Source organism: Panthera uncia, chromosome B1, assembly GCF_023721935.1.
Source record: "Panthera uncia isolate 11264 chromosome B1, Puncia_PCG_1.0, whole genome shotgun sequence".
NCBI lineage: Eukaryota > Metazoa > Chordata > Mammalia > Carnivora > Felidae > Panthera > Panthera uncia.
In genome coordinates this window covers 62,328,830-62,346,466 of record NC_064811.1, presented here as the reverse complement: position 1 = coordinate 62,346,466, position 17,637 = coordinate 62,328,830, and the positions used below count along the sequence as shown (strand labels likewise).

Sequence of the window (17,637 nt, the reverse complement as noted above, 5' to 3'; positions counted from 1 at the left end):
TCTCGGCTATCTGCCCAGAGCCATACCTAAACAGAGAGCACCAGCCTGGTAAAATCCCAGACCACAGCTGTGCACACACTGTCCATTCCGCAGCAACTTTGTGGGGTCCTGGCAGAGGTCACAGTGCTCTGGAGACTGAGAGCAGGTCAAGCAGTCTGGGTGGCAATGAACTACAATCAAGGACAAAGAAGAGGAGAATTTGACAAAGACCATATCATTTCTCTTACATTCTTCCAAAAAAGAATCTACAGAGTATATGGGGCTATAGCGAAGAAGAAGAACAGAAAACTCTGGAACTTAGGTATGAAAAAGACCCCGAGATAGCAAAAATGATTTCAATGCAAGATTTCAAAGAATCTCTCCTTGTCTGAAACACTATTACTGTCTCTGGTAGCTCCACATTGAAGACACTAAAAATGTTACAGGACAGCCCTATTAATGCTTCTACCTGCTGGAATGCCTCTACAAACAGGAATCATCAGCTCCATAATATATGATTTAAATGAATTCAATAGTTTATGTTTTCTTAGATGTTTTTAAGCTTTGGCATGTATAGAAAGTTAAAACAAAACACAATTTTTAAAAAGTTGTTTAAAAAATACAGCCAGCTTTATTCTTTTTCTCTAAAATTCAAATCGCATTCAAAACAATTGGGATTATCATCGAATTCAATGGCAATTGTCAGCAAAGGACTTCTTTCAGGTTTTAAAGTTGTCAGGGACCTGATATTCAAAGTATAGTACATTATAATATGCTAAATATTTGTTTAGGAAAGCCCAGGGAGCCACTTTGGTGAAGGTAACGTAATTAAACCATAAAGTTGCTTTGCTTTTCCCATGATAAACTCTTCACAGAAACACTGTGATTAGCCAAAATAAGTTGAGTGCAACAAAAGCAACTGCCAATATGAAAAATTGCAACCCACAGAAGAAAACAATTAATTATGAAATATGAATGGAAGAAAATGCCACTTCTCCAAGAGAGACTAAGCTTACAGGCAAATTACTGCACAGCCAGAGCAACTCCAATGCTTGCCAACAATTATTAACTGGAACTAATTCAACCCCAGGTGATTTGAAAGCAGAGTTGCAGAACAAGTAGATAAAATTTTCTTTTGGAAGAAATTAATGAGTCTTTAAACCTCAAAAACCCATTTGAGAACTCCTAAGGAACCATCTGTTTAACAGCTCACCTTAAGAAAAAGAAAAAAAAAGGACACCTGTAACAAACTTTCAGCAATTGCCCTTATATCTTTAACAATGGAACAGTCCTAACATATATATTTGCTTTTAAAAGTTTCTAAACTTTAGGTTATTTGATATCCATAATAATTTTGCAAGGTAGATGAGGCACATTTTATTAACAAGAAATTAAGATCTAAAGAGGGCCAATGACTCGCCCAAGATCACCTACCCGTAATCTGTTGAGTTTGGTAAATACATGGGCAGAGATTAAGCAATATCATTTGTTAGAAAAATTAGCAAGAAACCAATCAACCAACAAACCAACCTAGTAGGTGACTTAAAAAAAAACAAAAAACAAAAAACAAAACAAAAAAAAAACCACGAAGCAGGGAGAAAGAAGATCTCTGAACTTTTTGACAGTGAAAATATCTCAGTAGACATAAATCAGACATGGACCCACCTGATGTGCAATCTGGACAGCACTGTCCCTTCACCACTTGGGCTAGTGTGGCCACTGGACATGGTGGACAAGAGGGCTCATAGCAAGTTACCTGAGAGCCCCAGCACTCACACACTTTGCAAGGGCCATCCTCCCACTTCTCCCCTTCCTACATGAAACAGTAAAGAATGATGTTATCAGAATTGCAAAGATTCAGAAGACAGTTTGCTGGTGGAGAACTTAAAGTTCCCATAAGGGACAAAATGAAAGTCCTGTTCAGTACCATGCAAATCTAACTCTGAAATAGGACAGTCATTGAAGAGTTGTTTGGTTTTTTTTTTTTAATTTTTATTTATTTTTGACAGAGAGAAAGAGCATGAGTGGGGGAGGGGCAGAGAGAGAGGGAGACAGAATCTGAAGCAGGCTCCAGGCTCTGCGCTGTCAGCACAGCGCCCGACACGGCATGAACCCACAAACTGCGAGATCATGACCTGAGCTGAAGTCAGACGCTCAACCGACTGAGCCACCCACGTGCCCCAAAGAGTTTTAAATTAAAAAGGATAATATTACTCCTTCTTTGTTTATAATTGATTTATTTAAATGTAGAACCCAGGCAGAAAAATAAACTGAGAACACATTCTGGGGCTCATAAGTAAGCAGCATATAACACTTGTTTCTTAGCCTATCTCACCAAAAAACACGAGAGGGGATTACTATGTACCTATGATTAGCGGGTACATTCCATGCAATCTTTATAATAACAGTGGGAAGCTGGTTAAAGCCCTGAGTTTTCTTACAGTTACTCCAGTAAGAGTAACAGTAGAGTCATTATATTCTTAAAATTACAGCTCTTGTATGACCATTTTTAGTGGGCCGTAGATGTGCCATGGGCTTTCTCACACTAAAATATTCTTTTTGGTCAAGCAAATTATGGTAATGAACATTAATATTTTGATGGAGAATTCAAAGTGAATTATAAAGAACAATTCCTTTTTTGCTCACTATCCTACTCACCCTGAAGATAGGAAAGAGACAAGGGTTCCTACCAGAATGTTTTGGGGTGATGAAGGAGGTAAAACAGGAGAGAATAGAAGAGCATATTATAATATAAATATTTGATAAAATATTTATTAAACCAATTGATGTTGAACACTCCAAACAATTAATGTGGCTATAGTTAGCAAAAATGAATGACAATGTTAGAAAAATCAGGAATATTATCTTGAGAAGGCAGAAGTGCTTTTCTTCCATTTCAAGGCAGACTGGATTCCTGGCCCCCTTATTCTATAGCCTTCAAAATTTTAAGCTTGCTTGTGTGAATAAATGTGCTTGCACTTTACCTTAAAAAGGAACCATACAATGTTTTCCTGTAAACAACCTTAAAAGAATGAACAATCAGTTTTGTTTTGTGGAACTAACACTCCCAAACCCCAAAAGCTCTCCATGCTTTGAAGAACATGAAATTGCATGGATGGTTAAACTGAATTTTCTAGGCCAGAAAAAATCAGAAAGAGGAAATCATCACAAGAAAGGGAAAAATATGTGTAGGAGCTTGTAGTTAGAGAAGTATTATCAATTGGGGAAAAAATAAGGTAAATAAAGAAGCAAAGTTCAATGAATCAAAGTGTTAGTTATCATTAAGATTCTTAATCTGGGACCATGGTGCCAACAAACATGACTATTAAAAAATACTATGGCAGTAAGGTTTCCCAGGACAGTTTATGCAGATCATTGCTTAAAACAATGCTACCAATATCTATGTACAAGTTAAAAATCTATACTTACTGGAATACGTTTAACTTCACTTGCATTTGAGGGGATCTAGGGACAAAGAGAAATGTATTTATTATACCACTAAAAACACCATTAAACTGATCTATTTATTTTCTCATTTAAGAGTTATCCATTTTGCCCAAGTATCATGCAACATCATTCATTTATTATGAATAGAAAAAATCTATATATATCAAAAACAAGAAAAGCATACAATATGAGGTGAAGACAACATGCTTCAGAAATATTTGTGAATTCTGATTCTCCTTTTGTGCTTGAGCACATGGCTTCCATTCCCTTCAACATGAAGGACTTCACAGTCAAGAAATCTAAGCCTGTGGGGGCAAACTCTTGAATCTTGTATGGTACCACAATACTCTGGGGATTTCGACTCATTTAAAGCAACTTGCTTTTCTTTAACTCTGCCGGGCTTAATTTACCTCCAAAAATGGGTAGGAAAATTGATACTATGGTTGAGAAAATAGAAATTCTTCATTTATAGGCAGCCTTTAATCTCCTAACTTCTTAAGAAACAAGAACTAAATTATTGAATACCACTATGAAACAAACAATGCCAACAGCATAACAATGATGCCATTTCTTTAGCTTTTTGTTTTTGTTTTTGTTTTTTTTTTAACGTGCCAGCATCTGTTCCAAGTGTTTCATAGGTATTATCTCAATAGCCCCATGAGGTAAGTACTATTGTTATCCCTTCTTCACAAATGAGGATTAAGTAACTTGTCTAAAGTTATAGTCAGCTAGTATGTGGCAAAGTAGATATTTGAATTTAGAGCCCAAACTGTTAACCTCACACAGTATTCTCTCCAGCATACACAGGTTGACAGATGCAATTTTCCCAAATCACGAAGAAAAAGTAGGTAGGAATCAAAGTACTTAATCCCAATTCTTATCATTTTATTCTGATTGGTCAATAAAGCAGTTGTCTTTATGATCAACTGGCCTATTTTTTAGAACACAATTTATCAACACTACAAAATCCCATGTGGAAGATCTAGGCTATACAAATAGAGCAAACTTGAAGAGATTAAGACAAATATTTTTTTTCTTTGGGTATATAATTCTTAAAAGTACAGACTTAGAAATAAAACCTTAGCAAATGGAATTTTGTCCCCCAACCAATTCATCAAAATCCTTTCCATTCTACCTGCAAAATAAATCTAGAGCCTTCCTTCTGAGACCAAAACACCATCACCACTCCTGGACTATTGGAAAAACCTTCCAACCAGATCACCTACTGCCAGCTTCACCCCCTTCCGTCACTTGCTCACAAAGCAGCCAAAGTAACCCTTTCACAAGTAAGCCAGATCACAGCATGGCTGCTCAAAGCTCCTACAGCTCTTGTCTGTGTCACAGTAAAACACACGTTTACCATGGCATCCAGGCTACCTAGTGGACTCCGGCACCAAATCCTTTCTCCCCCATTCTCTTGGTTCTAGCCATAGTCACTTTCTTGCTGTTTCTTGAACACACCAAGCACACTTCTGCTTCAGTCGTCTTCATTTGCTGACTCTTCCTAGCACATTTTCTCTCCCCAGGTAGCCACATGGCTTGCTCCCTCACTCCCCTTAGGTTTTGCTCAAATTTCTCCACATGAGAGACTTCTCCGATCATACACTAACCTTATGCACCTCCCTCCTCTCAGCTACTGGCAGGTTTTTGTCTGTCCTTTGTGTGCCTACACTAGAGCATGAGCTCCCCGCAGCAAGAGCAGTGACTCTTCGAGCTGTTTGATTCTGTGTCTCTAGGACCTAGCACAGAGTAGGTGTACACATTTGATGAACAATGAATGGGCAAAAGATATGAGAAGGTAATGCCCCCTCATCAAACTAATTTTGAATTATTAATTTTTAATAGTCTTCAGTTATTAGTCTGATACTCACAAATTCTACATTTTCTTCATAAACACAATAACCATTCCTTGAAATGCATTCAGGGCAGCATTTTCCATCTAAGTGAATTAATTCTTCACCCTGTAGAAGGATTGCAGAGGCACATATCAAATTACCATCTCTAGGTAGCAGTGCTAAATTGCACAACAGCTGGATTCCCTGACTGGAATGAAAAACCTTAGCAGATCCTTTGTTTTGGCCCATTGCTTACTCCATCTCCCCCTGTTGTCTTCCTATGGAAAATCTAGGCAATGCACCTCACCCCTCCAAGTGCTTTTGTATTCCAGTTCTGGAATGCATGTGTACAGATCCTTCCATCATTTCCCACCCATGACCAGGAGCTCCCATGAATAAGAATGGCCAAGATTGCGACGTCTGAGTGGTTTAGTTGGTTAGGCATCCAACTCTTAATTTTGGCTCAAGTCATGATCTCACAATTGGTGAGATGGAGCTCTGCATCAGACTCTGTGCTTGGGATTCTCTCTCTCTCCCTTTCTCTCCACCCCTCTCCCACTCATGCTCTCTCTCTCTCTCTCTCTCTCTCTCAATCTCAAAATAAATAAACATTAAAAAAAAAGAATGGCCAAGATTAATTGTGGTAGTATTGGAAAGTTATGAATTTCAGGAAAGGATCAGGCTATCTTAAACATACAAGGTTTGAACTTGTGATTTGGTTTCATTAACAGTGCTCAAATCAAACCAACACTTTTTCTTGAATACGAAATCAGATACATCCCTGTATGCACAGATGCAGTCTCAGGAATAAATTAAACAGTAGAAAACTAATTTTTATTCAGTGTTCTGAAACTGTTATCCACATAATCACTATTTTTTTAATTAATTATAAGAGGAAGGAAAAAAGGTCACACAAAGAAGGTAGATGTTTAACTTTCAAAGTCTTACTATTTTAATTTCCCAATATTAATAATTTCATAATTTTTATTTTTATTATAAAATAATAAATGCTTACTAAAAAATTAAACAATTATAAATTCTATAACCTAGAAAGTACAATTCCACTGCCATCTACCTTCCAGGGAATCTGCTGTTAAAGACATGATTTTTGTTTATAACTTTTCATATGCATATACTAACATCTAATATCTATAGGCTAACGAGTATTCTTTAAAGCGCTTTCCACTTTCTAAAGATATATATACTGTCTAAAGAATGGTGATGTTTCTTTAAATCAAGACATTATTTAATTTGGGATCTACATTACATTTAAAGTGCAGAAACCATGTTATGTAAAAATTGAATAACGTAGAGCAAACAGAATAATCACAATGATATTTCATGTTTAAAAACACTTTGCGCTACAAAATACATAAAATAAAAGCAGTGGTTGTCTTTGAAATGCAGCATTATTGATGGATTTTAAAGTCTCTTTTCTACTTTTCTTGAGTTGTCAATTTGTGAAATGAATATGTATTATTTTAATGAAGGAAAATACACACTTTTAAAAGAAATACAAAAATACATGAATGATTGTAACTTTTTATAGTGCCTCAAAACTGATTTCAAAAAGAAAGGAGTTGTATAGACAGATCAGTGTCCATCAAAATGTAATGCCCATCAGAGGCCAAGGGAGAGCAGTGGATGCTATAGCGGGCAGGCGTATTTACATATAAATGGTTTTGCAGAAATGTGACAAATCAGCTGGTAGCACAAGACTAACCCAGAAACAGTGAAATTTGCTGTCAAAGCATATAAAAGGGTTTATATGCATGTAATCTAAGATGCTTAAAACAACATTTTAAAGCAAGACAGAATATGTGTACTTCTATTGAAGACAAAACACGTGAGCAATTCTTGAGTGCCCACTCCATACATACAGAGAAAACTGAAAATGGAGCCGGCATCATCCCAGTAGGGCAAGGAAGGTAGCAGTTTTGAGTCTTCAAACACTACTGTAAATAACAGCAAGCCTTGCTGCTGGGGAACAAGGATTCAGTTTTGGTGAGGTAGGGAGTTCTAAATAGATGTGCTATTTATAGAAGAAGCCTGGATGCCCCAAACTGCGTCAGTTCACTGCGGTGAGGAGCTGGCTCCAATTAGCATTTGACTTTTGCTTTGAGAAAAATTGCTTTGCGGAATAAAACTAATTCTTTTCTTTTTAAGAGGATTCTGCTGCATAGGTCAGATGGAATCTGCTAAGCCCTCCCCACCGAATCACACCAACATCCATCCACCAGATGCAAGACTGTGTGATTCCACTCGTTTGCCCATTGGAAAAGGAAACACTCTTTTAAGGGAATTTTCCTCCACTGGAGAACGGAAAGGTACCTCATACTTATGGTATGCCTACCCTCTTCTGTGCATTTTGCTAGAAGCTTCAATCCCACCTCCCCACACTACCATCATTTTATGCCTCATATGTGAATGCTAAGTCCTTTAAAAAACAAAGTAATTTGACTTCTTGAATTCATGCTTAAAAATACCCCAAAATGTAGAAAAAATGAGAATCATCATACTATGCTATTTTACTATTGATTTTATTTGTGTTTTGGTGTCTAGGGATTTGGTTGGATACATCAGAAACAAACGTCATATGATTCTTTCCTTTTTTAAAAAAGAAAAACTGTGTGCTGATTTCCATGCTACTCAGAACACTGCTGTTGATAACCAATGCGATAATTCTTACAGTGGTGAAGGTGCACAATTCTGTCTCTTCTTCTAGAAGTTTATTTTTTTGCATCTTTGTGGATGTACATACACTTAGATTTAATCTATCCTTGGTATCTAGGATTAGAAACCAAATGACCTTGGTATTCTAGATAAGGCTAAAAGTGGGGTAGAACTGAATAAAAATACCAATAGCCTACTTTCACACTCCCCTGGCAGATAGTCGTTTTCTTCAGATGCTCCTAATGCATTTAATTCATACTTCCATAATCATTGGTGCTACTGCATATTGATTTCTGTTTATGTATCTGACTTCCCCCAAAGCCTGGAAACTCTTGAGATTAGAATGTGTCTTATTCCTCTTTTTATCTCCAAGCTAAGCAGAAGTTAGGAAGTTTGTACTCCAGGCATTCACAAGGTCATTAACCAGTGCTATTTGCAGAAGCATGGCACAGAATGAAGGCTAAGGGATATTTCTGGTAAGGTTCAATTTTGGTTAAAATTTCATTCTGGTTCCAGTTTAGAACCCAGTGCCTTAAACCACATTTGGAAACACAGAGGACACCTGGAAGACACTAGTTTAGTTAACTAAAGACCTGGAGAAATGGGATAAAGGCATTGGAACTCCTCAGTTCATAAATGAGGAGCTGGGGGTGAGAGAACTGGGAGGACATGAGATGGTGCTGTGGGGTGACTGGAGGGCAGTTGAGGCCCTCTGCACTTACCTCAGTGGTCGCTCCCCATTTTTTCTAAGAACAGCAAAGATGACCTGGCATACGGGGGCCACAGATAGGTGTCGTGGAGGATAGCAGGCACTTGGAAATGCATTAGCATTGGAGACAGTGGGTCAAATTATTTTCTGTGATTGAGACTCTTTGTTCAGACTTCACTGGAAATAGGTGGCTACGGAACCCACCCCACCAGAATCACCTCTCCCACATTTTCCATAAACCCTGGGGTATTATTAGGCAAATTGAAACCTTAGAAAATAACCCTGCATCCTCAGGGAAACTGCCAAGGCCAGGAAGCCCAGCCTCAGCCTGAGACAGAGGGAGAAAGAAAAGGGCCCTGAGTAGGATTTTTCTCATCTTCATCCAACCATTCTGACTCCCCTGACATCAAGAAGGAAAGGAAATGAAAAGGCGTGTGGGGGGAAATAAATCTGCAAAAGCAAGACCCTCTTTACCTAAATATGTTTCAGCTCTGCCAAGACTTAGAAGTAAGAGGCAAGATGAAAAATCACCCTGTCATTGACAGCCCTGTTTGAAAGGTTGTTCCTCCTCAGGCTCAGTGCTAAGAGGAGCTGAGATGTGGGGGAGAAGAACTAGAAAGAAAAATGCCTTCACAGACGTCCAGTGCTTCAGATCTTCTGAGTTTCCCTCATGTACTCAAGTTCACAACCCTGCGGGAAATTGGTGGGGCGGATGGGAGCGGTGAGGGAGAAAGACACAACTTTAAAAGCAATTTGTTTTGCAATGGGTCAAAATTGAGTTCAAAGAGGAAAAAAAAAAAAAAAAGCAATTTCCCTACAATATACATCTATAGTCCAAACAGAGCCTGCTTTGTTAGAAGCTTCTAGAAATTCTGCAGACAGCAAAAGTCAACAGAGGTCAACTGAGTTAATTATTTACGAGGTTCCCCTCCCTCTCTTTAAAACAAAAACAAAAACATTTCATTTTCTTTCCTGATCCACAGAAGCAGCCCGTAGGGGCTGGCTCTCCTTTCTGCTAAATGCTGTCAGTGGGGCCTGCAACAGAAGCTGGGCCATGGGAGCACCTGCAGACCTCTGTTTTACAAACATAGCAAGCTGGGCAGGCCCCCAGCCATGAGGTCCAGCTGCGCTGACTGATAGGCTAATGTCCCATATCATGTCCTTCCCTTTCACGTCTCCGGCTCAGGGCTTCCAATCTGACCAGATGCATTGAGAACTAAAAACTCCAGGGGGCTGTTCCAAGCCAGTCTGAACAAATAGTGACATTTATTTTACACCACAGAATCTTTGTGCTAGAAGACTCTGTGAAATGTGAGTGGTCAACCTGGCTGTCGCCTTTGCTGCCAAAAAGTAAGGAACAGGTGAGGCACCAGCTATCCCTTTGTAGAGAATTGTTACAGTCCAAGTGGAAATGCCTTTGCTTCTTACCCGGGCACACTCCACTTTGGCACACTCTCCAGTCTGGCAGGTCACTTGGCCATGGTCACACATGCAGAACTCGCAGGCAGAGCCCTTCCACATTTCATCCTGGTACCGCACAATCCCATTGTGTGAGCAGCTTCCCGCAGGAGACACGCATTCCTCACAGCATTCCCCGTGGCGCTGAGCCCTTCTCTGACCCTGAAGAAACAAAGATGGCAGATAAAGGGCAATGTTCTCCACCCGACCTAACCCAGCTGAGGCAAGTTCCTCTCTGCCTCAGCCCTCCTTTCTAGGAAGCAGATCTTTTATATCTTTATCTAATATTTCTAGGCATAATAAAACTTTCGATTCCCTCAAAAGACACACTGGACTAAGAAATGCATTTCCTAAATGCCCCAGAATAAATTTTTATAAATCAAGCTACACTCCATCAAATACCTTGTCACATCTTAGTGGGGGGCAGGCCTGTTTGTGGCACCTGACCTCACCCTGGTCACATATACATGTGGTACAGGCGTTTTCGTTCCACTGGTCACCATGCTGAGGAGAGAAAGGACAAAGTGGAAAATCAAATGTCACATATATCAAATAGAAATACAGGAACATAAGACACACAATTTTTATTACCATTTTTAATTGAGTCACATTGAATGTACTTCTGAGAATGATGTCATTTAGGCAGCAACAGCCTCTAAGAAAAAAGTCAACAAATGTCCAAAGGGAACTTTACATTCATTTTTATTCAACTACATGCATTCCACAGATGTGTTGAGGGCCTACTCTATGCCAGGCCCAGGCCCAAAGAGTCTCTGGAGCATCAAGATTCGTAAGAAGACCCTGTTTGCTGCCTAATCAGTTGTCATTCTTTAGCTCCTCTTCTTTGCCAGGAGACCCAGTGCCTACTGCCACATAGTCACTTTCCCAGCTTCCCTTGTAGTTAGAGCAAGGGCATTTCCCAATCCTAACTGAGGAGAACTCTGAAGAAGTTTGCTATAGCACTGGAAGCCAAAGACTCCTCTCCCATAAAAGAAGAAAAGCCATCCCTTTTCCTCACCAGCCTTTAGTAATGATTGTGTGTGGATGAGCTGCCTAGACTTGAGGAAGCCATCTGGGGACATGAAGGGACAAGACAGAAAGCAAATGACAACATGCAATGGATAGTAGGGTGGACAGATCAGAAAAGAGCTTAGGGGTAACTGGATGGCTCAGTCAGTTAGGCGTCTGACTTCAACTCAGGTCACAATCTCTCAGTTTGTGAGTTTGAGCCCCGCATCAGGCTCTCTGCTTTCAGCATGGAGCCTGCTTGGGATCCTCTCTCACCCTCTCTCTCTGTGCCTCCTCTGCTCACACTCCCTCTCCCTCTTTCTGAAAAATAAATAAACATTTTTTTAAAGAGCTTAGATCCTTGAAGACATCACTGAGACCTGAATTGATCAACCCTACAACTGCCCTATCTCTACATTTCTTGTTATATGAGATATTTCATGTTTTCATTTTAGCCACTTTTAGAGGAGTATTTCTGTTACTTGCAACCAAAAACATCACAATAGATATAAAGGCCATCTCTTCCAGGAGAAATTAATCTGGCACATATGTGGCTATTATATTGGACAACACAGATCTAGTACATACAAAAATCGTTTCCCAATTAGTTATGTTCATTCAGACTTCAAGTGACCCATCAAGAATTTGTGACACTCATTCCCTAATATTCAGTTCCAGATTCTGTACTGAGAGTCATAATTCCAATTTGTACTTAGTCTTCCATAGGGTGGCTGACAAACAAATAAGTAGTCGGTTTTATTTTTTATAGGTTCTTTGCTTTTGAATAATGTAACCTTCTTTTGGCTCAGTAGGGCACTCCTAAGATAGAACATCCACTCACTCATTTAATTTGCTGAACTCATTTTTATTTGGCACCTATTATGTGTTAGGCACAATTATCTAGATTATTCCAATAGTACTTTCAAGTGTGCAGTTTCCACCACCCCTAGCTTCTCACCTCTCTTGCCACTCTCCCCTACCACCCCCATGCTTCCCCACAGTGTAAGGCAGGCAGAAGCTGTCTCTGGATATCAGTACATGCAATCCAACCAAAGCAGATAGACATTCCAGGGCCTCCAACCTAAGTGTAAACTGATAGTAACCAATGATAGTCCTTTTTTCCCTTTGAGACGTGTGAACAGTAAGTTCACCAAGGTTCGTGAACCAGGTGCTGCCTGCCAGCACATTCCTTTATATTTCTAATCCCCTTCAACTTAAGTTTTTCATAAAGGCTTTTCACAAAGAGAAGAAAAAAGCTGTTTATGTACTGAATTACTAATCTTGGCAAAGACTCAGACAAGAGGGTGGGGAGGTGTGGTGGTTGGAAGGGCGGAGGGCATATGTGTGAGAACGTATGTCAAAACACCTACAGTGGGGACATCAAAGGTTACCTCGTATGCTTGGCCAGATGCAGAGCAGGATCGGGAAGAGCACTGTGGGCAACATTTTCCAGGAACTCGGATGATAGTTTCATCCTTAGACCCAAAAAAAGGAACAATCCATCAAAAGGAGACATTAATAAAACCCACAATAGTAGGAAAATTTCATTCATAGCCCACTCAATCATGTGCCTCAAGCATCCATAAATAGCAATTTCCTCTCGTTTAGTATTTATTAGTCACCTGGTGCTTTGATAAGAATTTGCACTTCCAAAGTCAGTGTGATTCTTAAGACATTTGCATATTCCTCAAGTCCTACCCTCTTTTCTAAGAGCAAACAAAAGCACAAATAATAATAATAACAATAATAATTGTACTCAGTGTTTATCAGGCATTATTTTAAGGCTTTACATTATTTTAAGGCTTCTTTCCTAAGAAGTAGATGTTCTTTTCCTTGTTTTACAAACAAGAAAAGTAAAGACCAGAGAGATTATGTGACTTGCCCAAGGTCACACAGCCAACCTGGTTATGATAATGGTTGGAGCAAGACTTCACAGCACAGAACCATACCAATATTTAAGGATATTTACACTCCAGCTGAGTTATCGCTAAATCCAAAACGAAGTTATCCCTCTATTGATAAGCTACTTCACTATTCTTTTGCATCTTTATGTGAATCCACACATTTACATATATGCACTACATGCAAAAAAAATCAATCGTATCTCTAGATATTTGGGAATAAAGGCAGAAAAAAAGTAGGTGAGCTATTTGGGAATAAGGGCAGAAAAAAGTGGGTGACAGAGACTAAACGCCCAAGGAACTGCTCCCTGCCCTCTCCCTACTTCTCACCTCTACCACTCTCACCCCCCAAATATTAGACCATTTGTCTCCATTGCCCTGCAAAGAATTTTCACAAGAACAGTTCCGTCATTGATACCAAAGAGTCAGCTTCTCACTTTGATTTATCACCACAACCTTTTGAATGACAGGAAGGTAGACAAATTAAAGGCAAGGTTACAATATACTAAACTTTAAGGACCAAGAACTGGTTTATCTTACAGTTACTTTCACTTTGTCTTACAAGAAGCACAAAAGAGCTTTAACTTTTCTTGAACGGTTCCAGTCATACCTCAGTAGTTCTTTAACTCAACTATATGTGATCAGTTAAATTAATGCATTACTATCTAATAGGGATTTATTTCAAGCAACTGAGTCACTGGAATTAAAATGACAACTGTTTTTGATGCTTTAGGTTATTTCATTTCCTTATTCTTCTACATGAAAAATATTATGACCATTGATGTTTAATAGAGTAGTGAAAATTGGGACACATGCTGAAATCATCAAGCATTTCTGAACCTCAGAACTCTTCAGCTTAATGAAATTTTAGTGAGGAAGTAAAATAACGGTATATTTGATGTCACACTATTCAGTAATTTTATTGTAGTAAACAAATGAATTTATACAATGCTTGGTAAACAGGGAACGAATGTCAGGATCACAAATCTTGAATCAGCACAGAGTTAGTATCAGTCTATCTTAACCAACATGGACTAGACCCAAGTATAGTAGCAGAGTCATCTCAAGAGCATGGGGGAAGGAATTAGCTGTAGTAAGGTTGATACAAGGAAAATCAAACTTTCTAATTCTTACTGGCAATACCCAATTATATATTTTATTGACAGAAACAGAATCTTTATTCACCAATCCAGATCAATAAGGGCAGGAAAGAAAAGCATTTAAAGAGAAGATATCCCAGGTTACAAGAGAACTATCTGACTGAGAGGTGGTAATTCACCCGAGCTGGTGCTTCATAAGCAAGACTGGACATGCAAGTAAGAAGATGCACAGTAAAATAGGTCAGAAAAATGGAAAAGATTTTTAACAGTGCATTTTGTTGCTATCTTCTATCTGTATCATGTCATCCTGGGCTATGTAGATTTGTCCTTCCAAAAGCATAGGCTATACAGGGGCCAGCCAACTATGGATCATGGACCAAGTCCAGCCTACCACCTGTTTCCATAAACTTTTATTGGAACGCAGCCACGTCCACTCATTTACATATTATCTATAGCTGTCTTTGTGTTACAATGGCAGAGTTGAGTAGTTGTTTCAACCGAATGGCACACAAAGCTGAAAATATTCACTATCTGGCTCTTTACAGAAAAAGTTCGCCAACCCCAGGTCTTATATAGTACCTTCAGTAAACACAGAAATTGATACAAAAAAACTATGATTACTGTCATTACAATTTGGGGTAGGACTACCATTAAGGATATATTTAACTGTGGTTTTTCATATTCCTTAAATAAAAATATTTATGATAAAAATTTTATGGTGTATTATGGCTAACAGCTCTTGGTGAAATATTTTCCCACTATGATACCTCTGTAGATATAGAAAGAGATAAAAATTTCACCACCAAAAAGTAAAACATCCAACCCCCTGCCACTGCTATGAGGAAGTCCCATTGAGCATAAGACATTTTATGGCCTTTCTTTGCTGTGTAAACCTAAATAGATATAAGAACCATCACGTCTGCCTAACTCCCTGCCTTTCTATACCAAACACGACCCAGATTCATCCCTCCGGTGTGTGGCCACAACTGTTGGAAGCAGTCAGAATGCCAGCCCTCACCTCCCTCAACATCTTTCTTGCTACATCTAATCAGAGCCCATAATGTAAAAAAGGGGGGCAGGGGAGGGAAGACTGGGAAGTATGTGTGTTGGAGGAGGCAGAGAGAGTGATAAAAAGTAGCAGGATAGGACAATGCCTCAACTGAAAAGCACATGGTCACTGAGAGGGAGGAAGAGAGCCTTTGCAGCGGTGCATACTGGGGATTACAGTTTTTTTGTTTCACATATTAAAAATGTAAGAGGGCTGAGCAGTGGAGGTAGAAAAAGATCCAATCTTAGTACAATAGGGACATACTAAATGGAAACCCTCAGACAAGGAGACATATTTCTTAGCATCTGGCTATGGATCCAAGAAGGGGAGTTAGCCAGGGGCAGGCCACTTACCCTTGCAGCTTTCGAGCAGTGGGTATGGACAGATTTCTCTTGATCAAGGATGAGTAAATAAAAGGCAAGGAGCTTGGGAAAAACCCTGAAGAGCAAACAAAACTAATAATGTTCTGAAGATTCAGAGAAAGAGCAGACTTCTGAAAACTACACCTATAGGATCTAAAAAAAAAAAAAAAAAAAAAGGACTTAAAAGCAATTTTGCAACTTCAGTAAGATGCAAGAAAATGCAGTCTTTATTAAATGGAAACAAGCAGCAATAAAGAAAGAATAAGCATTAGGATAAAAAACTAGATGAACCAGTGAGAGGAAAAATAAGGAAGAATTAAAAGAAAAAGTGAAATAGTCAAATTAAAATCAATACTAGAAGTGGTAAATACAAACTCAAGAAGCTCTCTCCATATGAAGAGGAAAGAGGAAAGACACAAAGTGAAAAATGGTAAGAAAGAACATGATTGATAATAAGGGGGGAGGGGAGCAATCCAAGAATCATCATAACTGTTTCTGGAGAAATGAGAATAATTGGAATTAATATGACTAAATCAAAACCATAACTGGAGAAAGCATTTAAAAAACTAGAATACAGACTGAAAGGGCTTCACCATATTCTAGGCAACAAGGTGAAAAGACACCTCACCTAGAAATATCCTGAAAATTTTTTTTGATTATAAAGATAAAGCTACAACCTGCAAGAATCCAACAGACTAAAATTAGCTGAACACAATGGAATAGAAAGCAAGCAGACATCAGACTTTCCCACCAGGGCACTAGATTTCAGGATTCAGTGGAAAAGAGTCCACAGAGTTGGGATGTGAAGAAATTAATAATGGCTCCCAATTTTTGACCCCTCCAATTATACCTAATGTATGTGGGCAATAAGAAAATGATTTTCAGGGGCGCCTGGGTGGCTCAGTCAGTTAAGCATCTGACTTCGGCTCAGGTCACGATCTTGCAGTTCATGAGGTCGAGCCTCATGTTGAGCTCTGCTAACAGCTCAGAGCCTGGAGCCCGCTTCAGATTTTGTGTCCCCCCCTCTCTCTGCCCCTCCCTGTTTGTGCTCTGTCTCTCTCTCTCTTTCTCAAAAACAAATAAACATTAAAATTTTTTTTAAATAATAATTTTCAAACACTTAGTGTCTGAGAAGACATACAATCTTCTACCTTTCTTGAAAGAAGATTCAAAGATGAGGTTCAACCTACTCAGATTAATCAACATGGGGAATGGGAAAATTATAGTATTTAAAAAAATTGGTGGTAATATCATCAGAAACAACTCTCATCAGACCGAACAGACCATTTTAATGTACCTACAAAAATGTGGATGGGTCAGAGCTCTGTTCACAAGGCATCTGGACAAAAGTTGAAAGCAAGCAATTTCAGTATAAATTTACATCCCTCCCTAAGGGAACAACACCCTGTTTGAACATATGATATTTCTTTTTGTCAGAGATTATCACCAACTTCTCTTTTATTGTTATTAATTTATTTTTTAATTTAAATCCAAGTTAGTTAACATATAGAGTAATAATGATTTCAAAAATAGAATTTAGTGATTCATCACTTATATATGACACCCAGTGCTCATCCCAACAAGTGCCCTCCTTAATGCCCATCGCCCAATTAGCCCATCCCCCCACTCAACACCCTGTCAGCAACCCTCAGTTTGTTCTCTGTATTAAAGAATCTCTTATGGTTTGTCTCCCTGTTTTTATCTTATATTTGCTTCCAACCCTCTATGTTCATCTGTTTTATTAATTCCACATAGAGTGAAATTATATGATATTTGTCTTTCTCTGACTTATTTTGCTTAGTATAATATACTCTAGTTCCATCCACGTTGTTGCAAATGGAAAGATTTCATTCATTTTGATTGTTGAGTGATATTCCATTATATATTATATATATAATCAGCATTATATATATTGCTGAGTATATTCCATTATATATACCACATCTTCTTTATCCATTCATCAGGCAACGGACATTTGGGCTTTTTCCATACTTTGGCTATTGTCAATAGTGCTGCTATAAACATTGGGGTGCATGTGCCCCTTCAAATCACTCCTATATCCTTTGGATAAATACCTAGTAGTGCAATTGCTAGGTTGTAGGGCAGTTCTATTTTTA

The 17,637-nt window shown here is 38.7% G+C and overlaps 1 protein-coding gene across 1 annotated transcript in view; it reads right to left on the bottom strand.

Moving 5' to 3' along the window:
• FRAS1 (Fraser extracellular matrix complex subunit 1) overlaps nt 1-17,637 on the bottom strand; it is a 425,706-nt gene that overhangs the window by 230,097 nt on the left and 177,972 nt on the right. Inside the window, exons 7-13 of the mRNA XM_049632097.1 lie at nt 12,501-12,584; nt 10,504-10,605; nt 10,072-10,263; nt 5,298-5,387; nt 3,409-3,444; nt 1,645-1,792; nt 27-170 (exon numbers count right to left, since the gene is read on the bottom strand). Coding sequence (XP_049488054.1) covers nt 27-170; nt 1,645-1,792; nt 3,409-3,444; nt 5,298-5,387; nt 10,072-10,263; nt 10,504-10,605; nt 12,501-12,584 — 796 coding nt within the window. The remainder of the gene's footprint in view (nt 1-26; nt 171-1,644; nt 1,793-3,408; nt 3,445-5,297; nt 5,388-10,071; nt 10,264-10,503; nt 10,606-12,500; nt 12,585-17,637) is intronic.